General features: G+C 47.2%; 2 protein-coding genes across 3 annotated transcripts in view; both read left to right on the top strand.

The window, feature by feature from the left end:
- Positions 1 to 22,381, top strand: part of SV2A (synaptic vesicle glycoprotein 2A) — a 234,886-nt gene that overhangs the window by 23,832 nt on the left and 188,673 nt on the right.
- On the top strand, positions 4,077 to 16,373 carry ANP32E (acidic nuclear phosphoprotein 32 family member E). 2 transcript variants are annotated; one of them, XM_048928972.1, is made up of 7 exons: positions 4,077 to 4,294; positions 6,341 to 6,490; positions 7,110 to 7,232; positions 8,570 to 8,735; positions 10,184 to 10,338; positions 11,436 to 11,490; positions 13,072 to 16,373. In XM_048928972.1, exons 1-7 carry the CDS (start codon positions 4,241 to 4,243, stop codon positions 13,137 to 13,139), a joined length of 771 nt encoding a protein of 256 aa, XP_048784929.1. In that variant the 5' UTR covers positions 4,077 to 4,240; the 3' UTR covers positions 13,140 to 16,373. The 2 variants fall into 2 exon arrangements, with proteins under 2 accessions (XP_048784929.1, XP_048784930.1); XM_048928973.1 differs by having other exon boundaries at positions 4,078 to 4,294; positions 13,075 to 16,373.

Genomic DNA, 22,381 nt, shown 5'->3' with positions numbered 1-22,381 from the left:
CTGGAAAACAAAAGGAAGAGAACTTCCCAGTTCCAGAGGAACCGAAGTTGGAGAATGCGAAACTGGAAAAGAAAACAGCAGCAAAATCTTTCCTGGTCCTAAAGGAACCAAACTTGGAAGGTGGGTGAAATCCAGCTGGTTAATTTGGTCCTGATCATCTTGAGCCCTCCAGATGTGTTTGTTAAGAGGCTCCTCAAAGGTTAAGGACACAGGACCAATGTGCAGCAAACCAACCAACGCCAGTTGTCCTGGGGAGAAGCCATCCCAGCAAGCAGCTCTTTGAGTAAGGGACCACAGGGCACAGTGGTTGCCAGGGTGAAAGATATTCTGGGTCCCCAAAACCCCTTCAATTCCTTTTCAGTTAACAGGATCTGTTCTCCCCGTTAGTGGCATTTTCCATTCATACTCTGTCTCTGATTTCCTATGGGTGTGACCAAAACCCTTCTAGAATTTGCCCAGCTCAGTAGCAGAACAGGGGACCTCCTGGATACCAGCATCAATGCCCACCTTCACTCTCTTCACACACACGCCTAGTTTCTATCGCCCAGTTTCTAATTGGGGGACGATCACCTCCCTCTCCTGCTGGCCGCCCCTTTTTTAATGCAGCCCAGAACACAGCTGGCCTTCCAGGCTGCAATCATGCTGCTGGCTCATGTCCAGCTTCTCGTCCACCAGGACCCCCAAGTCCTTCTCTGCAGGGCTGCTCTCCAGGAGATCTTCCCCCAGTTTGTATAAATACCTGGGATTGCCCCGACCCAGTGTAGCACCCTGCACTTGGCCTTATTGAACCTCATTATGTTTTCATGGGCCCACTTCTCCAGCCTGTCCAGCTCCCTCTGGATGGCTTCCCTTCCTTCCAATGTATCAACTGCACCACTCAGCTTGGTGCCATCTGCAAACTTGCTGAGGTGCCCTTGATGCCATCATCTGTCACTGATGAAGATGTTGAAGAGCACCGGTCCCAAGACCGACCCCTGAGGGACACCGCTTGTGAGCGGCCTCCACCCGGACACAAACCATTGATCACAACCCTTTGCTGGGACCAGCCAACCAATTCTTCATCCACTGAACAGTCCATCCTTCAAATCCACACCTCTCCAATTTAGAGAGAAGGATGTGGGGAGGGACCACGTCAAAGGCTTTGCAGGTAAATGACATCAAAACTAAGACTCTGACTGATAATTCCAACTTCAACATCCACAATGTGGGGTTGAGTGAGAGAGTTCAGAGCTTCCAGGCTCTCCACAGCAAGTTTAGGATCTCAGAACTTGAAAATGTAGATAATGGTGTTTCAGATAACACTCACTCTTGTGTGTCTTTGGGCTGAATGTCTGCATGCTTTGCTGGCCAAGGTGGGGATGGCTGGAGGAGGAGGAAGACAGCAGGCTCTGTAAAGACCCAGAGTCGTGGCTGCCACAAGGGTAATAACTCAGATCCCAGGCAGGGCACCTGGGTGCACCCAAAGCCTAGGCCCGATCTTAAGGATCCAAGAGAGCGTGTGTATGTCCATGGGTAAGTGCTGCAAGGGACATCTTGTTCACTGGTAGTTTCACATCAGATCTGTATATGGATTTGAGATGATGTGTTTGTGTGTACGTGTACGTGTAGAGTTGTTGGAAATTGTGGGGCAACTTTTCCTGGCTGCTGGTGCAAGAAGAAACTAGAATGAATCTTAAACTCGATATTAGGAAGAAAATTCTTTACTGTGATGGTGGTGACACACTGAAAGAAGTTGCCCAGAGAGGTTGTGGATGCTTCCTCCCTGGAAGCATTCAAGGTCAGACTGGATGGGGCTTTGAGCAATCTGGTCTAGCAGAAGGTGTCCCTGCTTATAGCAGGGGAGTTGGCACTAGGTGATCTTAAGGGTCCTTTCCAGCCCAAACCCTTCCATGTACGAAGGAATCCTCCCTCTAGGCCCCATAGGTGTGATGATACTTTACAGGGCATCAGGATGACCGAGGCATGTTCCCATCTCTGTGAGGTTTGAAGAGGCCCCCAAACATACACAGACACCAGGGGAGGGCTCATCCCTCCCGTGGCTGCCTTTCACTCTAATGCTGTAGGTGGACCCAAGCTGAGGAAGTTTGTCTAGGGGTGATGTTACGGCTAAGGACCAGCACACAGTTTGGAGGCAGCTGTCCAGAGGACACGTGATGGGTAGGAGGACTGTGCAGCAAACTGTTGCTTGGACACATTTCCACCAATGTAAGCCCTGAAACAGGGACCCCACCTTGCTTTCCAGGCAACCCTGAAGGACGTACAAAGGCAGAGAGGTGAGTAAAGGGCGCCAGAACTTTTGTCACTTCTCTAGCCAGTCGGGTCATCAAGAAAGCATGGGCTTCTGACTCTTTATCTGTCACCTGATAGTACAGAGGACAGGCAAGCGTGTTACTGAATGAGGACTGGCCATAAGGCTGAGTGTGTGGCCCTTGAAGGCATACTGCAAAGCCTCTAAGTCGCACCAGAGGACACGAAGAGATCTGGGAGAGCTGTAATTCAGTCTGGACTGCACTAGGTGGCCCATAGCACCCGCTAGGCACACTAGAGCACACCGAGGAGCCCTGTAAGAACTCCACAGTTCCCTAGAGCACACTCCAGGTTCTTTGGAGGCCTATGGGAATACCTTAGGGGCATCAAGGTTTCACTTAGAAACATGTGGAGCGCACTGAAAGCACTACGTTGCCCTCCAGGGAGCCCTGGAGAGTACGGAGCAGCTCCAGGAAGCTCCCCCGTCTCCCAGCACACCCCGCGGGATGCCACAGGTTCAGACAGGGCTGTGTCCCGAGGCATGCTGGGAGCTGTAGTCCTGTGCCGCCACACTTCCGGTCCAGCAAGCCGGCTGTGACGTCTGTTACTTCCTGGCGGCCATGTTTGTTGTGGAGGCGTTCTCCACCCTCCGACAACTCTTCCGGTCCTGGCCGTATCCATTTCCGGTCGGCCATTTTAGTGCTGAGGTTAGAATGTCCGGGAGGCTCCGGGACAACGCAGAGGCAAAGAGAAGCTCCGGGAGCGGATTGGGGCGTCCCGGGGAACATCGGGAGCCTAGGAGGCTCCAAGCTGGCTGGATCTGCGCCGTGGATCTCATATGGGAGATCTGGGAGGAGGCCGAGGTACCCCAGAGCGTGCTAGGTGGACCTCGGAGCACTCTGGGGCGCACGGAGGCACTCAGGGTCGCAGCGCAGTGCGAGGTTTGCAGGTGACTTTTGCAGCTTTATCCCTCCGTGCCGCTCGCGCAGAGCGCGCTGAGCCCTGGTTCTGCCTGCCGGAGTCAGCACGGCTCCCGCTGGTAAGCGGCTTTAAAGGGAGGATTTCCTTATGGGTTTGAAAACCTTCATAATTATCTGCACAGGGGAGAAAGCAGGAAGAGCCGCAGGGCCCCGCTGTTCTCCAGCCCAGATGGTTATTGAGCACTTGAAGGAACGGAGCCAGGCCACACTGCAGCTCTGCCATCCCTGCTGTGTGTACACAACTACATGCACACGCAGAAACCCATGCACCATCTCTCTGTTTTGCAAGTGTGCAAAGCACTGCATGCCACCCATCTGTACACACATTCACGCAGAATGACATGCCACATCCCCAACGATGCACTCACACAAAGCCCCAGACACAATCCCTACTCTTCACAAGCATGCAAAATCCCACACGCCAAAGATGCTGCACACCATCCCTCCCGCAAACACGTACAGAACAGAGCACTGTCCCCCCTTTTACATCCGTGATGCCCTATGATGCCCCACACACCATCCCCAAAGCACGCAAACGTAGCAAGCCCCACACGCCACCCACCCATCCATCCATTCATCTATCCTTCTCTGCCACAAGCGTGCAAAACCGCCATCAACACAAACACAACACAACCCCCAAGCGCCGCTCCCGTCCACCGCGCGCGCCAACTTCAGCTCCGCCCCCTTCACCTGCGCCGCCGGGACGGGCAGCGTCACCAACCAATCAGACCGCCCAGGCTGCTGCGTTTCGCAGCCAATGAGAAGCGCGGTGGCACGGAGAAGCCCCGCCCCGGGGCGGGGGGCGTGGCGGCGGAGGGGGCGCCATGCGCCATGTCATGGAGGCGCAGTGCGCGGGCGGCCATTGACGGCGCCGGAGCTGCGCGCGGAGCGGGCCGGCAGCCCGCGGCGACCCCGCGCACACCGCCCTCTTCCCGTTCGGCGGCGGCCGCGTCCCCACGGCCGCACCCCGGCCGCCCTCCCTCGCCAGTGCGGAGCCGCGGGTGGGGGGGGCGATGGAGATGAAGAAGCGCATCAACCTGGAGTTGCGGAACCAGGCCCCCGAGGAGGTGAGCGGCGCCGGGGCACAGCCGCTCTCCTGCCGGCCCCGTCCCGCTTCCGCCCCGGCTCCGGGCGGCGCGGACGCGGCGGCTCCGCCGAATCTGGGTCACAGTGGTGGCGCAGGAGCCGCGCGGGGCCGGGCGGCGCTTTCGGGCCGCGCTGCGCGCCGTTCCGCGGGGCCTCGAAGTTGGCGGCGGGGCGGGGTTTGCGCCGCGCTCTGCTCCCCGCGAGGCTTTTATTGCTTTCGGTTTTTCCCTTTCGGGATCCCCGCGCCTGCTGCTCGGTTCGCAACTTGCGCGCGAGGTCGCGGCGCTCCGAGTTCCGTCTTCAGCTGCAGCTCGGGGTCCCGCCGTTACGTTGGCGTCGTGGTTTCGATTTAATTTCTCTTTTAGTTTTCTCTCTCTGCTGAAGGAGGTCCCGGGGCGCCGCCCCGCCGCGAGTTCCGAATGTCCCGAGCGGCGCTGCGCCGCCTCCTCCCTCCCCGCCGCTTCCCCTTTCCGGGGAAACTTCCATTAAATAATGCTATCGATATGAAAAAGAAGCCCCGAGTTCCCAGCGCGGGAAGATCGCGGAATCGTAGAATGCCTTCGGTTGAAAGGAACTTAAATATCGCAGCACGGTTGGGATGGGGGGGACCTCGCGGGCCCCCATTCCCACTCCTTGCCCTGGACTTGCCGCTCCCCGCCAGCTCAGGCTGCCCAGGGTCCCCCACAGCCTCTGGAAACTCCGGGGATGGAGCACTCACGCTGCTTTGGGCAGCAGTGCCGGGCTTCTGGTTGGGTGCTCGGGAGGCTGTGGGTTCCTCTCTGGAGGTAGCACAGACCCGCCTGGATGCCTGCTGTGCAGCCTGCTGCAGGGGGCCCGCTTTGCAGGGGGGCTGGATGCGGTGATGTCTGGAGGTCCCTGCTGGCCCCTACAATTCTGTGATCCTGTGAATTACACCCGCTGCCTCGCTATTCCATCTGCCCACGCTCCTGTGGATGCTCTGCAGCGAGGTCAGCCAGGACGCCATCGACCCACCCAGGACTAAAGTCCAGGTTTGGTATCGCAGTGCATGAAGAGAGCAGCCCGATGCGCAGGGATTGTGGAAGAGGTGCACTGAGCTGTTTGTTCAAGCCAGCAGCACGTGCTGCCCCGGCTCAGCCGCAGGGGTCACAGAAGGGCTGCATTGTTTTGGGTGCAGATGTGCACTGGAGGCGTGGTGACCCCCAGTTCTACTTATTGTGGATGGAAAACAAGCCCATGTTGAGACTTTGCTCGAAGTTGATAAGCTGTGTGAGTCGAGTGCTGCTGCTGCACGAGGCGGCAGCCTTGTAATCACGTTAGTTGGAAGCATACAAGAAAACGGAGCGGTGGCCTTATTAATGTCCTCTCTAATGAGGGATATGTTCACTAAGGATGAAGTGATTTTTAAATTAATTAGCTGCTCCTTGTTGCTTCCCCTGCATTGATTGTCTTGTTGTTTTAGTAGCAGTGGAAGTTGTTCAGTTGGGCTTAATTAACCTGCAGAACTCACTGCTAAAATAATCAGGAGCTGGGAGATTTAGGATTTGGAAAGAATTGAAGTGACTTTATAAATATGTGCAGTGCATGATTGGATTTGATAAATGAGTTAGTGTTTCACTTGTATGGAAAACCACGGATGAGTTTTAGCCCTGACTGATGTGAAGAACCTGCCTGGTGGAATGCCCACCTTTAACAGAGCAGGTTCCCCATGGAGAGGTTCCCTTCATTCCCAGCAGTGCTGTGCTGGAGCTGGGCTCTGACCTGTGCTGTGCTGGCACTGTGGGAAGCCCTGCACGCGTCCGTCAGCAAAGCTGCTACTTGTATTTTATGGAAGCAGCTGCCCAAAATGTGCTCGGTGGAAGAGAAGTTGTTACACGCTTCTCATGTAGGCTGGTGTCAAAGACTTCAGACCACAACTCTGGTCTCAATTATAAAAAACACCAACAGACAACCCCTCTGAAACACGTTTAACGGTCACCAAGTTGCGGTTTTGGTTAAACGCGTGGTTTAGTGGTGCTCACTCAGCTGCCTTGATATCCTGTTTGAAGGTGACGGAGTTGGTGCTCGATAACTGCAAGTCCAGCAATGGGGAGATTGAAGGTCTGAACGATTCCTTTAAGGAACTAGAGTTTCTTAGCATGGCCAATGTGCAGCTGACGTCGCTGGCCAAGCTGCCCACGTTGAGTAAGCTCCGAAAGGTACGTGTCTCACCTGCCCAGACAGCAGGATTTCATCGAATAACAGAATAGTTTAAGTTGGAAGGGATCCTAAAAGGTCGTCTGGTCCAACATCCACAGATGGAAAAGAAATCTGGAGGGTTGAGTCTTCAAGGATTTGCATATTATCGCTGTGAAATTGCAGGCACTGCAGTCTGGTCTACATTAACATTTGAAGGTTTTGTGGGCATCTCCAGCTAGTTTTGGCCAAATTGGTCTCAGTCAATGGCTCCTACCTAGAGCAGCGAGTACTTTGTCTGCTCACTGAATGTTGGCCATGTCTTTGAGAGCTGATGGTCAGTAGCAGACGCTTGGTTGCCCAGCCAGTGCAGGACTGGCACACATTGCTTGCTGATCAAAGACGTGCAGTGAATTCCAATATTATCTGTTCTACAGGCTTAGATATCCAAGCCCATGATGTTTTCAGGAGAACTTCTAAAATTATCAGTTTAAAGGAACGTTTTGTAAGCTGAATATTAGCTAGCTAGCACTGTGGGAAGCGTTCAACTTTGTGATTAAGCTTCTAAGTTAAAAACTGTGCTTACTGAATCTGATGGTAAGAAACCTAGCTTTTAATTCCTTTACTTTTGCTGTGCGATAGTTGGAGTTGAGTGACAACATCATTTCCGGAGGCCTGGAGGTCCTTGCAGAAAGATGTCCAAATCTCACATATCTAAATCTAAGTGGCAACAAAATCAAAGATCTTGGCACTGTGGAAGCTCTTGTAAGTATGGAATGAGAGGGGCAACTGAAAGTTTAAATGTAACAAGTACTGGTTTTATTAAGTTTTTGCAGTAGAAAGGTAGAAGCAGGTAGAAGCAGGTACAAGGATTTCACATGAGAAATTTTGTCAAGTATGGAAGATGAAACAACATTGGGTTTAGACTAGTGCAGTGTTAGAAATGAAGTACAAAGATACCTGATATATTCTAGCTACTTTTATTTCTTTTCAGCACAACTAAGGGCACCCCAAATGAAATTTCTTATCTATTGTACATGCTAACTGTTATTTTTCCTTTGCTGGCTCAGGTGTTTCAGGTTTGTTGGTGATTCAGTTGGTCCTGACTTGATTAACTCCATGTCATGCTTTTTAGAGACAGTTCCTGTAAACACAGCACTGTAAAATTCCTTCTGTGTTAGTGATGGGATGTGCTGAATGAGAGCTGTTGAGCTTCAGTTGTGTCTTTGATAGAAAAGTTGCCAAGTTACATATTGCTAATCCTCTTGTGTTGGTTTGTGAAGATACGGCAGCTGCTCATTAGACAAAATATAAGCTTTCACTGAACCTGTGAAGTAGTTAGGTTGTGTCTTAGCAGTTAGGAGCACACCTGAGCAATGGGTGGTTGAGGTGGAGGAGGAAGCTGCCTACAGCTGCTGCTTGATCTGCATCTCATTGTGCCAGCATACGGATTATTTGTTATTTGTTGTTATTTGTTACAGACTGCATTTTTGTTAAGCTTTTGTAAAGGCCATCAGTCTGCCTTTATTGTGGGTTGACCTAGCAGTTATGAGACAAAGCAAAGTGGTTGGAGTGCTCTACAGAATAAATGCTCAGATTTTCAGATCTGAGATGCTTGCCAGGATACAGGTGGCTTGTTGTGCATGTGTGTAAAGTCTGGAAGGTGAGGGATCATCATCAGTTGTCTAGTTGTTACTGTAGTTCTCAGTCCTACCAAGTGCCTGCTTGCAGTTAAAAATCAAACTGCTGAAAAGCTGCTGGAGCTGAGCTTTTGGGCATGGCTATGAGAACCAAACCAGGCTCTGCAAACAACAAAGCATCCTCATGTAGGTGTCACGCAGTGTGTGCATGGTGCCTGTCTGCGTGGTTGTGTTGGCTGTGCTGCAGATGTGCTGTGCAGCTGATCTGCAAGAGCATTCCATTAGACGTTCAAATAACACTTCAAGTTTTTACTGAGTGGGGAATAAAATAGTGAGTAGGAATGAAGCAGTGAGGATAAAAATCTGTATCTGGCTGTATTTGGGCTATGACAGCACTGTAACTTGAGGCACCATTTGGTTGTATCGAGCAGAGGGGGAAAAATAAACTCTGTTTATTTTCAGCAAAATCTTAAAAACTTAAAGAGCCTTGACCTGTTCAACTGTGAGATTACAAACCTCGAGGATTACAGGGACAGCATTTTTGATCTGCTTCAGCAAATCACATACCTGGATGGATTTGACCAGGAAGATAACGAGGCACCGGACTCAGAAGATGATGATGATGAGGGTGAGTTCCTGGAATAAGCTGTGGATGCAAACAGTGCACTGTAATGAAATGTACATGTAGCGTGGATCATGGTGACTTTTTGAGTGCATTGGCATTGTACTCTGCTCTTATTTTTGAGGCGTATAGCTTTAGAATTTGTTTGGTGTTAGCACACTGGTTCAGAATGAAAAGTCACGTCAAAGGTTTTAAGCTCTTGTGGAAGCCTTTTGAGTGTGAGGAAGCAGAGTAAAGGTGTTGTTGCAAAGATTAGCAATATTCCTAAAACATATTATTGCCAGCAGTAATGTAGTTAGCAGAACTGATGCAGAGCAAGGGGACAACAGCTTTTATGGTGTTTCCCTATGGAAAGAACGCAAAACAAAGGGGAGTTGCTGAAGTATGACACAAATTTCTGCATAAAAGCTGTACGGTCCCTTTTGATCTGACCTCAGTGACTAACAAGGCTATTTCTGTTGTTTTCCTCATTGCTGTTAATCAGTCTGAAATGAAACCCATAGGAGTAGGTCTGTCAGTGCGTGGCTACACATCTGTGTTGATGTGATGGTAGGAGAAGCACATGTTCTTCTGGAAACCTGGCTTAGTGGATAATTATCAGAGGCAAAACTGCTAGGAGTAAACATCCAAAATGTATTTGAGTGTTAGCAAGCAGGATAGGGCTCTTGTTGTGGTGTTGTGTGTGCGCCCAAATAAATAACTTGCTAAATTTGGGTTATGTCCTCTAATGGGTGAGGCTTCCAGTGCTTTCTTCTGGCTTTAATTCATTAGCTAGTGGCTGCCACTGCCACGTGCTGGGTCAGCAGTGCCCAGTAGTAACCACGTGTCACAGTCTGGAAATCCATGCAGAAAATAATTTGGTGAGAGCCAAAAGTCTATAACATAAATGTAGAACTAAACTCAAGAGTGGAAAATGCATAGGAAAATTAATATGAATTTGAAAATGAATTGTAGAGTCACCTCATCATTTCTTCTAATTCACTTAATTGGAAGCATGAACATGGTGGTGTGCTCCAGACAGAAAAGCAATGAGAGATCATCTCTTTGGGACAGTAGGTGTTTCAGTGTAAGGGATTAAAAAACAGGCAGAACGAGCATGATATATTATATTTACCCTTAAGTACTTTGGGGTTTCATTTTGCAGACAAGCTGCTTTTCCACTGGTTACAGTTTCTACTCCCTTGCAGGAATTTACATATGCAGCTGCTTCAGACATCAAGAATTTTGCCTGAAGCTTGTGATGTAAAAAAAGTCAGTAGCCTTTCTTCAAGGAGAATTGTTACAGCAGCTAACTTGATTTCAATCACAGTTGTTTCCCACAGAACCTGCATTAAAAAAAAAACAAAACTGGAAGAAGCGTTAGAACTGGCTTAAACTGGCACATGTTAGTTTGCATGAAGAGGAGTTAATGAAACTTAATTGCAACATATTAAGTGCATTTTTCATTTCTGAAGGAGACGAAGATGACAATGATGAAGATGAGGATGAAGCCGGTCCCCCAGGAGAATATGAAGAAGAAGATGATGAAGATGATGGAGGCTCAGATCTTGGGGAAGGTGAAGAGGAGGAGGAAGTTGGTCTTTCATACCTGATGAAAGAAGAGATTCAGGTAAAGAGAGGTTAAGGTGAAGTTAGTATTCTCTACCAAATGCAGACAATGGGGAGAAACTGCCTACAGAGTTCTGTGTTCACTTAAATCTGTAGGCGCCGAGTATTGTGAACACAGCTGGATGCAGTGAGGTATCTTAGAGTGCTGCTTTCACTGAAATAGGCAGTACTGACCTGAACGTGAGTGCTGGCTGTCAGTTATGAAGGTGCTTCTGGCTGACCTGCTGGGCGTGCTTCACTTTCATCTCACCCCTTCAGGCTGCAGGATGCCAGCATCGTTTTATTCCCTGTAAATTAAAGAGTTGGTTTTGCCCAGTGTTTTGAAACCATGCTCTACTACCAATTAAACACTCAAGTTAGATACATGAAGTAGAATAAATTCATTTTGGGAAATTGAAGAGGTCAGGTTGGTCTTCTAAAAGAGGGGGGAACGCAGCAACAGCGCATTGCTGGTGCTTCAGGTGAGATGAAGGAAGGTCTGCTTTTTGCTGGAGTAAATAGTGCTGCGCTTTTTTTGAGTGTTGTCTGGTGATGGTGTTGAAAAGCTATGAAAATCAGTCCCAGGGCCTGCTAGGTAAGACTTTGCCATGAAGCAAGTAGAGAATATTAAGCTAGAATAAGGAAACGCACGTGGTTTTTAGGGTTATGGATGGATTCTTGCAGTTCCTGTGGTTCATGGAAGTCAGGCTCAGGAGTCACAATTTGGTCCTCCTCTTTGGCAGCTTCAAGACTTTCAGTTGGAGAATGTGTGAAATTCTGTAAGCGAGTCTGTAGCAAGCAGCTCCCATGTTTCACATCTAAAATTCTGTCACTTCAAAAATGATGTCACTTCTGTTACTGCTGATAAGAGTTGACATCATACCAGCTTCATTTCCCAGGGATGTGCAGAAAATCTTCATCTAAACTCCATTTTTATGTGCATTTTGTTCTTCTAACCACATGCTTTGTTGTCTTCTGCACTCTTACAAGTGTAACTCCATACTTGTGCTGCTGCTCTGAAGAGACTGAAATGTTTTAAATTCCTTCTTAGGATCAGCATTTCAGCAAAGTTTGTGTATGCTGCGATTCTTTACAAATATTTCACAATTTTTTTTGAAGGATGAAGATGATGATGATGACTATGTTGAAGAGGGAGGTGATGAGGAGGAAGAAGGTAAGTCCTCAGCTGAAGTATTAATGTTGACTAAAACTGTTATTCTGTAACCTAACAAGTCTGGGATGTGGAACTTTGCTGACAAAAAGCACTGACTGGTTTCTGTAGACATACTAAGCTCAAGCAAGGGCCTGAGAAGGTAGCATAGCAACTCTGTAGTAGTTGGTGTTTTTTCTCCTCTGTTGTAAAATAAAAAGAAGAGAGGAACGACACTTTTCCAAGACTTCTGCTGAAGTATGTTTCTAAAATGAAAGAGCTTGCATTTTGTCTGCAGGCAGAAATACTTGTTTTTCAAGAGGGAGAGGAGATTGATGGACACTTGTGTATGCTTTGTATGTGCACAGCACAGCCACTGCAATACCTTCACTGGCAAAGCGTCGGGAGGACCAGTAGCTGCAGTCCTCTATCGAGATGAAAATGGCTTCCTTCCTTCCTTACAGAAACTTTTCACCTGAGAGGAAACTCTAGGGTGCAAACTATTTCATCTTTCAGTGCCAGAAGATAAGCAGGACAGATGTGTTACTCATTCTTACTTGCACCTTGTTTGAGACTTGCAGACCTTTCAGGGTCAGGACCAGCCTTAAGTTTGAAGCTCCTTGTCTGTTTTGGAGCACAGGGAAAGAAGTTGCAGTGCTGACAGAAGGCTAATTCCTGCTTCTCGTGCTCTTATCAGGCACTGTGCTTGGTGGGCCGAGAGATGGGTTGCCTAGTTGTGCGCATCTCTGTGTTCCACGTGGTGAGATGGGCACCGTGTAGGACCACCAGCTTATTACCAGCCAGCAGTTGCTGAATTCCTTCAGAAAATAAATATATCAGGCCTCATCTGAAAGTCAGCTGGCTTTTCCTTCTCTTGTTTAAATTTCTAAACTTTCTTGTTACATTAGTGCCCATCTGATTTGTACGCTTGGCTTAATGGAGCAGTTTTTGGAGATGTGTCTTGCTCTTGAAAAACTGGAAATCTGAAGTAGCAATACTGAATTCTTCCCATTTGCAATTGCAGCATTCAAATTTATAAAGACTACAAAGCGGGTGGTTAGGATGGCTAATTAGCCAGGAAATGAGTGCTGGCAATTAAATCTCTTAGGTTTGACAGGATTGCATTTCGTGATTCCACCACAAGAGTGCACAGTCCACTGGCTGAGCTGGGCGTATTTCTAAGAATAAGCTGAGAGATTTTTATCCAAGAAACAGTTTCTCAAGTGGAGAGAGATCAGAACAGATTTGATTTGGTATCTGCAGAAACTGCTGGGTTTGGGGCTGGATGCATGCGCCTTCAGAAATTCAGAGGGGTGGAAAAAATACTTCAGTTCTTAAGTACATGCTAACAATCATTTATATACGTATTTATATTATCACTGGTGCATCTCACTTAATGTTCTGTAATGCTTAGTGTATATTTAGTTGAATGCAGCCTGCCTGAACTATGCAAAGTAAGGTAAATGATCTTTTTGAGAACCACGGGCACCCCACGGCGCAGTGGTCAGCACATCAGCCTCGCGCAGCAATCGGTTTCCACTGCATTTGCTGAACACTTTAACACTGTGTGTGTGTGAATGGGATGTAATGAGATCTTTTCCTTAGCAGAGGGTGTTCGAGGGGAGAAGAGGAAACGAGATCCTGAAGATGAAGGCGAGGAAGAGGATGATTAATTTGTTATAGACGACGTAGGATCAGATTCTTAAGTTTCAGAACACGCAATAGTGATTATGCAGATCTGTATGTCTCCATGTACCATAGATGTCCCTACAGAAAATGTTAACTTTTTATAGAAGTGTGGTTTTACTATTCTTGCCCTTTTTATCATTCCAAATAAGATATAATAGCCTGTTAGTGAACCTATATGTAGAAAAAAGATTTTCAACAATATATTCACTGAAGCCATTGTCTAGTTTTTCCCTTAGAGTTTTATTAGGAGCTCTTTAATTTTATACAAGCTTGCTGTGTTGGTCATCATTTCTCCAGAGTTAAAACACCTATCTTACATGGATTTAATATCATAAATTTCCTTCAAGATTTTCAGGTTTTTATACTTAAAAAGTTGAACTCGGAAATGCTACGTGGCAAATTCGAGTCTGTTTCAAATGAGGAGTTGACAGCAGTCTTGAGTTTACCAGGGATTCTGTTTGAATTCAACAGCTAGGTTGTGCTTTGCTTCAGCTTTTGTAAAGGTGACTCCTGTAACTTCTTAAAGTCTTCTACCCTGATTTGCATGCTAACATTGCAAAGCATAAATGGGTTTCAGGAGATTATTTTTTTTCCTGCTTGTTCAGAAGTTGGGTGTTTGCTGAAGATACATTCCCAAAGACATCGTGGCAAACTGAGAGGGCTGTAATTCTCAAACTTCTCTCCAAAACACAGAGTCATTGTAGGTATGAACAGAAGTAACTAATCTCTAGTTTTAAACTGGTTTACAAAAAGTGTTTGAACTTTCACTCATCTAGCTGTTGCGTTGTCACTTCAGGAGTTCTGCAGTCATTGTGCTTGGCTATCAGATGTATGCATTTCTAATGCAGAAGTTGACGGGTAACTCCTTCAAGCACACTTTCCAGATTACCCCACATGCTTTTATAAGAGGGAAAGATGCACATAAGGGAGTCTTTCCTTACAGGTCGCCTCTTAAATTTTTTAAGTCTGGTTGTAGGCAAAATGTTCAGGTCATGTGTAGCACTAGCTGATCATTCCGGGCTTTTATACTGAATGGCTGCAGAGCCTTGTTCCATTGCTTACGGTTGGCGGCAGTACAGGAGGCGTGCAGACTCTTCTAGCAGCCTGGTTGTGACCAAGAGGCCGAAATAATTCTGCCCAGTGGATTCATGTGTTCCATTTGAGCCACAGCAAAGCAAGCTCAGACGTACAGCATTTGTTTTCCAGTCATTATTTGGATTTAAAGCGGTAGTCTTGATATAAAACTAATTGACATTGTTTCATGTAGGTACTGAACCAAATATCACACACAGCTTTATTCAAGAGACTTATTTTTGTATCTGTCTTGGTTGATGGTAGCTGTCATTAAGAGGGGAGAGACAACGAGGGTGGGGAGGAGGGAGATTTCCTGGACCTAAGTAAAAGTCAGTCACCCATAGACTGGTTGTTTGTGAATATTTAATAGGGTATTTCACACACTAGCAGACTTTTTAAATGCGACTTCCTGCTCTTAAGTTTAGATACTGCAGGGTTGAAGTTGTTCTGCAAAGCCCAATTTCTTGTGTGTGTTTTTTTTCCCCAAATAGAGCCTTAAATTACAGTTTCTCATGTAGCTGTGAAGCATAGCCAGCCATTGACGGTGTCTGTATGAAATGAGTCAGGCAGATGGCAATAGACTTGGAAATAAACTGACTAAAATTTTGGCAATTTTTCATGGATATCTGTAAAGACACTAGAAAAGTAGTGGTAAAACTACGTTTGCAACCACAATCTTAAGTTCCTGTGTTTGTGTATGAATACTGAATGAATAGAAATCTTAGGTAAGTGCACATCCTATCTTGTCGTGGAGGCTCTGTGTTCGAGGCAGTTGTTTTGTGATCAGCTTTGAGATAGAAAAGTGTTTTTCCACCTTGTTGCTTTTTTTTTTAATCTCCGTGGATGACTGAAAATTGCTATTTGTGAGCGTGCACTTTTAAAGTACTTCATTATCAGGGTTTTCCTTAACTGTCTCTTACTGATGCATATAAAATTAGTTTTAAATGGGAACGTTTACTATTCTGAATTAAAATTATTTCAGTACCAGTCACATTTCAGTAAGTCAGTCTAATTTTAACACTGAGTTAATGTGACAAAGCAAAATGAGCTTCAGTGGGGTAAGCAGACTTTCCCTTGATATGCAGACTGAACACTTCCTAAATCAAATTGCAGTGCAGTGCATCAGCTGCTACGTCTACAAAATCTGAGCCTCATGCTGGTGTGGAACATATTACTTTAGAATTGTTTCAAAACAGCATTTAGCTGAATTATGAACTAGGTAATTAATTATGAGCTAGGTGAGGGGGTGCAGAGTGACCAAAGGCAAAACAGACGGGACAGGGAGGGATGGGGGGTGAGCCAAGGAATGCGGCCTTACCTCTCACCACTCCAGGCTCTTGTGCTCACCTACTGGTTCACACTGTGCCACTGCAGCAAGAAATAAAACCTGCAAGTCACGATAACTCAGCAACTGGGGTGGAGAATATTGTAACAACTTCTTGAAACTGACTGTAATATCCCCTCCTATTGAATTGGAATATCAGAGTAATCTGCGCCTGGTTTCTTAGAATCAGTTGTAATATCCCCTCCTGTTCTTGCATGTGTCTCTACAAATATCCTAAGCTGTCCCTTCATGGTGTGCAGGCGAGGAGAGGCCGCTCCCTCTGCACCCAGCGTTGCGCAGCGCTGATTGAGGTGCGCCTGCTTTGTGACCTCCTGGTGTTACGGACTTTGATTTTCCGCAGGTCGACACGAACCTTAATTCCTGAGTAATTCTGTCTTTTCCTCAGCATTACCATCTAAGCATCATTTCATATTTGTCAGCTTGGCATGCAATTAAACAGCATAGCATTTTTTAAAAAATAAATAATACAGAGCCTCCAGATAACTTTTGAAACTTTTTTGCTTGGTGGGTGGACTTTTCATGCAAATATGTAAGGGTGGGTTTTATATTTTGTAGAGGTTTTGTCCTACTTCAATGCTCTTTGTATGGCAGTATGTATATAGTGTGTTTTGGTTCCTTATCAGACTCTTTCCTTAAACTTTGGAGTAACTGATTTTGTGCAACTGTGTTTTGAATAAAGCCATGACAGTGTTAAATTAAGCAACCCTGCAGCACTCTTCTGATAATTTTTAGTTGTAACAAGACATGTTTCCTCCCTACGTGTGCTGTAAATTTTAAATTAAAAAGTTTTCAAACTGAATTATTTCAAATAAATTGAGACTGCTGTATTGAATTACTTCTTTTAGTATGTCTGCAAAGAGAAGGCTGTGTTCCTTCAGGAATGCAGTTAGAGGTAAGTCTTCCTGGTGTCCTTTTGCTACTGAAGAACTTCTGGGGTTAGACTTTGTATTTAGTGGTATTGTATTTCCTGGTAATGTTGTAGTTGATGCAGGACACAATGTACAACCCAAACTGTTTGTACCACTGTTTGGGTAGTTCACTTAGTGCTTCCAGATGGGTTTAATATAGAAATATTGGAGCTGAGGAGGCCTTTGTGTTCTCTATAAATCCACACCATTTGAGTGAAGTTAGTTTGGCTGAATCTGAAAAAAAAGAAAAAAATCAAGAGTCAGTCTGCATTTTGTTCTTTATAGCGTCGACTTGATGTCTGACAGCCCCAGCTCTTCGAAGTAGCTGCCTTGGTGTGCATAAGTGACTGCTCATTGAAGAATAGTGCTTTTTTTTTTTTCTTTTTTTTCCCCTTCCTGTGGACATTGCATTGTCTTTATTTTATTTTATCTGGATTAGTCCAGCATTCTTGGCAAGAATTCTCTGGGCACACTTGAAAAAGCTAGTAACTAAACACACTTTTCTTGTACTAGATGGGTGATCAGCAGATCAATGGATGGTTGTTTTCTGGGCAGAAAGGGTGAGGGGGGCAGTTGCCTGTCTCTGAAGCCACACCGGCTGCATGCTCCTTGTGCACCAGTTTGCCCAGTAAAGCAAAGGCGAAGAGGGCTGACTAGAGCAAGGCCAGTGTGCTTTTGGAGGATAACGGTGATTTTAACTAAACTTGAGATGTGCCATTCTGGCAAAGAGAGGATGTTCCCAGTACAGGAAGGATGCAGAGCTTTTGGAGCAGGTCCAGAGGAGGCCACAAAGATGATCTGAGGCCTAGAGCACCTCTCCTGTGAGGATGGGTTGAGGGAGTTGGGTTTGTTCAGCTTGGAGTCCTGATTGCAGCCTTCCAGTCAGTACTTGAGAGCATCTAAGCAGGAGTGAGGCAGGCTTCTTACATGGCTTGATAGTGGCGGGGGGGGGGGGGGATGGCTTTAAGCTAGAATATGAAATTTAGGTTAGATCTTAATTAGAAATTATTAACTCAGTGGGTGGTGAGGCCTAGCACAGCTGCCTAAAGGCTATGGATGCCCCATCCGCCCCTGGAGGTGTTCAAGGCCAGGCTGGATGGGGCCCTGGGCAGCCTGGGCTGCTGCTAAATGAGGAGGTTGGTGGCCCTGTGCGTGGTGGGGGGGCTGGAGATCTGTGATCCTTGAGTCCCTGCCAATCTGTGATTCTGTGTGTTGGAACTGGATCTCTAAGGTCCCTCCCAGCCCTGACCATCCTATGATTCCATGGAACATAGTGCTGTGTGGGCACATCTTCCAAGTTGGGGAAAACTGGCTGGGTGGGGGCTGATGCTCTGGAGTGGTTCTGGAAGGAGAGCTGCCTGCTGCAGCCTGCTCAAAAGACAGGCTGAGGGAGCTGGGCTCGTTCAGCCTGGAGAAGCTGCGGGGTGACCTCATTGCAGCCTGCAGTGCCTGCAGGGAGCCTGCAGCCAGGAGGGGAGGCAGCTCTTGGAAAGGGGAGATGAGAGCAGGCCAGGGAATGGCTGGAAGTGGAGGGAGGGCAGCTGGAGGCTGGGTGTCAGGGAAGTTGTGTGCTGTGAGTGCGGTGAGGAGCTGAACAGCTGCCCAGAGAGGCTGCGATGCCCCGTCCATCCCTGGAGGTGTTGGAGGCCAGGCTGGACGGGGCCCTGGGCTGCTGTGAAACGTGGGGAGGTTGGTGGCTCTGCCTCTGGCAGGGGAGCTTCCCGATCCTTCAGGTCCCTTCCAACCCTGGCCATTCTGTGAAAATCTCCCCATTCCAGCCACGCCCCTCCCTTTCCTTCCCATAGCGGGGAGGGGCGCCCTGCCTCAGCCCCCCCTTCCCCCCAGCCCTAGGGCGCGCGGGGCCCAGCGGAACGGGAATCCGTTACCCACGGGGTTTCCTGGCTCCGGGCAGCAGGGGCCGAGCCGTAACCCCGCCTCTGATTGGCTGAGATTTGCCGCAGTTCCGCCCATCCGCGCGCTCCCGTCTTCCCACCCGACCCCGCGCGCGGCAGGGGCGGATTTGAGGGGCGGCCGCGGTTTTCCTCACGGCCGTTCCGTAACGGCTGAGGTGGAGCGGTGCCGTCACCCGCCGTGCTCCTCCAGCTCTGTGTCCGTGGGAGAACGCAAAGTGTATTTCCGAGTCCAGGCGCACACGGGAATAATGTTTCTGACGTCCTGTGTGAGGGAGAATGCGCGCAGCTGGGCTTTGCTGTGGGATCTGTGATTAAAAGTGAATCACAGAGAAACCCTCGCTCCGAAGTGCAGGGGAAAAGTTCAGCTTCACCAAGCCGCCCTCATCTCCATCCCAGCTTCCAGGAGAGAAAAGCACTCATTTGTTTAGAAAGAACCAGTATTCCTCCTGCTGATGCTGCTCATCCTGGTGAAATCACACCATTAAATATTTGAACTTTCTTACTGCTTTGAAATGCTACTGAAATACGCTTTTGTTTGCTGTCTTCCAGTCGTTCACATTTGACAGCAGTTAACACGCGCTTCGTGAGCACAAACCCATTTCAAAATGTTGTAAGACTGCATTTCTTCCACCATCTCACCTCAGTCCCCCCTCTGTTAGTTTAAAGCCATTCCCCCTTATCAGTCTGATCAAAGTCAGTCCCCCTCTTTTTACACAGCCTGGCAGCGATAGGACGGTGGGGTGGTTTTCATTTAAAAGGGGGGAGATTTAGGTCAGGTGTTAGGAAGGAATTCTTCACTCAGCGGGCAGTGAAGCCCTGGCAGAGCTGCCTGGAGAGCTGCGGGCGCCCTGTCCAGGAGGAGCCCATGGTCCAGGAGGAGCCCAAGGCCGTGGATGGGCCCTGGGCAGCCGGAGCTGGGGGGCAGCCAGCCCTCAGCCAGGGCTGGAAAGGACGGGCTCTAAGGTTCCCTTCAGCCTAAGCCATCCTATGTTCCAATAGAGTTCCTCTTATGAAGCTTTTCCTCATCACAAAGCAGTTTGCTTTGTCACAGTGCACACAGTTAAACAAGATTACACAGCAGTAACGTGCATTTGCACCTCAAAAGAAGAGTCCAGGTTATACGAAATCAGCACCCATGTGTGTGTTTCAAAATAGAAATTTATAGCTTAGTGCTTCTAATTATTTTAAAGTGTATACTGCTAAGTCTTCTCCACTTACAGGAAAGCCTTTTGCATAACGTCTGGAACCTCTCTTTGCATTTGAATCTCAATAACTGTTAGTCCCAGTTAATTCTTGTCAGAGTAGTGAATAAGTGTAACTCCTTAAATGTATGCACTACACCAACACTTACGGTTTTTTTTTACATATGTATATATGTAAAAAAATATATATTTTTTTTACATATATATATATATATATATATATATATGTAACGAGATTTTCATAAGCATTTACAAGCAAACAGGTGCTTGGTTTCTCCATATCAACTCCCAGTTCTCTGATGTACCCAACTCTGCACAAAGCAGAACAGCCGAACCGTCACCAGCTGCAAACAAACGAGAAGAATTTATCAGCAAAACAAGACGAAAATGAAACAGGCTGAATGGGAAGAGATGGAAGGAAGGGTGGCTGTGCTTCTGGGATTCGGGAGCCTGGTGAGCCCATACTGTTCTTTAAGTCTTCCCTGTAAATAATCACACTATGCTAAACGTTGAGTGTGATCACACTGCTCGTGTGCGTCGATCCAGTGCTCATGCTGAGGTTTGTGTCACTGCAGCCTGAGATCGCACCTCTTGAAATGCTTACAGCTTTTGGTGTTAAAGGTAACAAAAAATAAATGATAACAAAAAAAAAGATTGGGGCTTGCTTTCTTTGAAGCGCAGACTGTGTGAGATTAAAGTATTTTATCTTGTGCTATAATGAGGGGTATTTCCATCTCAATTGATGCATATTGCCAGGGGTTGTAGGGTTGGTTGTTACTGAAACCTCCGACATCCACGTGTTTAATACGATTAATAAGAGGCTTTCCCTGAGAGAGCCTCTCTTTTTTTGCAGACATCTAGAGTTCCTCCTTATTCAAAGCAGAGATCTGAGCAGACTAGTCATGCCTTTGTAAGAATCAGAAGGGATGGAAGGAGAAAGAATATTAATGTACCTCTGCTCTGGATTTCTGAATAGCTGTAGGCTTAAATTTCTGCGTAATTTCTGCATTAAGATTCAACATTTTCACGGCAAGGGAAATGCCAGGAACATCATGCTATTGAAAAGCAAAAATATTTCCTAGAACAAAGTGCGGAATCATGAAGACATGAACCACCCACTGAGACGACCGTTACAGTTTGGAAGTTCTTGCTGCATGTCTTTCACTGCAGGTCTTTTAAAAGCTTTATTTGCAACTTTGGCAAATGCCCCAATATTTCTTTTTCCTCTCTCTAGTATACCTGAATTTCTAATGGTACAAAGTATGTACATGATGTCAGACATCACTTCTACGTGAAAAGTTAGTGCAAATATTCTTTGCTGCGTATGTGCGTATATTTCAGAGTATATTAGAATTTTAAAAAGCGTTTTAAAAAGAGGGATTATATGAGGGAGAACTGGAAAGCAGCAGCAGCTCTCTTTAACCTCTGAAAGGAAGAGGCTGCAGCAGCATGCAGTGTGCTGAGCAAGCCTCTGAGGGCCAGGTAAGGAGAGAGAGAGCTGGGAATCCCAGTGCTCATGGCTGTGCTGCTTGTGATCTGCTGCTAGCAAAGGACTTGGAGCTCTGTTCTGCAATTCCAAGAGCCTGCTTCAGTCGTGCTGAATCTGCCTCTGAATGCTGAAATTACTTAGCATTTAGTAGTGTTTAGAGGAGTAGTACTCTTAGACCTACATCTTTAATTTCAGGAAGATTTGCCCACACTCTTGATGGAATTACTGATGGACAAATCACAGTAGAATCATAGAATCGTTTGAGTCGAAAGGGCTGTTTCAGTGTCATCTAGTCCAATGCCCTGCAGTGAACAGGGACAGCCACAGCTCAGTCAGGTTGCTCAGAGCCTGGTCCAGCCTGACCTTGAATGTCTCCATATATGTCCTATAATCTCCCCTCTTTTAGTTTGAAGCCGTTTCCCCTTGTCCTGTCACAACAAACTCTGCTAAAGACTCCATCCCTTCTTTCTTACTGCTCCCCTTTAGATTCCAAAAGGCTGCTCTCAGTGTCCCTGGTGCCTTCTATTCTCCAGGTTGATCAGCCCCAGCTGGTTTTGGTGACAGCAACTATGTCATCGTTTTTTAGTAGCGTGGTGCCTTCCAGCCTTTCCTGTTTGTTTCCCATGAAACGCCGTGAGCGTTGATGTAGAGGCATGTCAGCTGGGCAGCTGGCCTCGTCACCGGAAGGATAACTCCTTAATTCCTTTATGTATTTCCCTTGCGTTTCCCGTTGCCTTCTCCTGTTGCTTCAGTGATGCCTGGCTCCTTGGCGTTAGATTTTAAGTGCGCTGCAGTATGGCCAGCACATCTCAGGGCAGCACCGCGTCCTTCTGTGGATGCTGTGCCCACATTGTCGTGGGCAGGCACCATCACCCCCTCCCTCAGAATTCAGAATCAGGTAAGCAAAGCTAAGAGAAATCACAGTTGCGAAAGTGGAAGCAAATCTGTTTATTAAGACTCAATTTTCTTTAACAAGCAATAACCTGGTTTTGTTATTCTTGAATGTATGTGGAAGCTGCTGTCTGTCAGATGTTTCCAATACAGCGTGATTTGAAAAGAAGAAAGCTGAAGGAACTCGCAGTGTACAGTCAGCTACAGGATTTTTTCCCCAGTTCTTCATGACTATTAGCTGCTCCAGCAGTGACAAATTATTTGGGTGTCAGCAGCAGTGCTCAGAGCCAGTCACTTCTCTTTGACCAGAGCACCAATGGACACTTGCAAATACATGGACTGCGTGCAGCTGTCTTGCATCACTGCAGTGATGGAGAGCAGCGATGAAGCTAACAAAGTCAGGA

Source organism: Lagopus muta, chromosome 29 (genome assembly GCF_023343835.1).
Source record: "Lagopus muta isolate bLagMut1 chromosome 29, bLagMut1 primary, whole genome shotgun sequence".
NCBI classification, from domain to species: domain Eukaryota; kingdom Metazoa; phylum Chordata; class Aves; order Galliformes; family Phasianidae; genus Lagopus; species Lagopus muta.
Note: the sequence above shows the minus strand (reverse complement) of the source record. Positions and strands in the feature narration are given on the sequence as shown.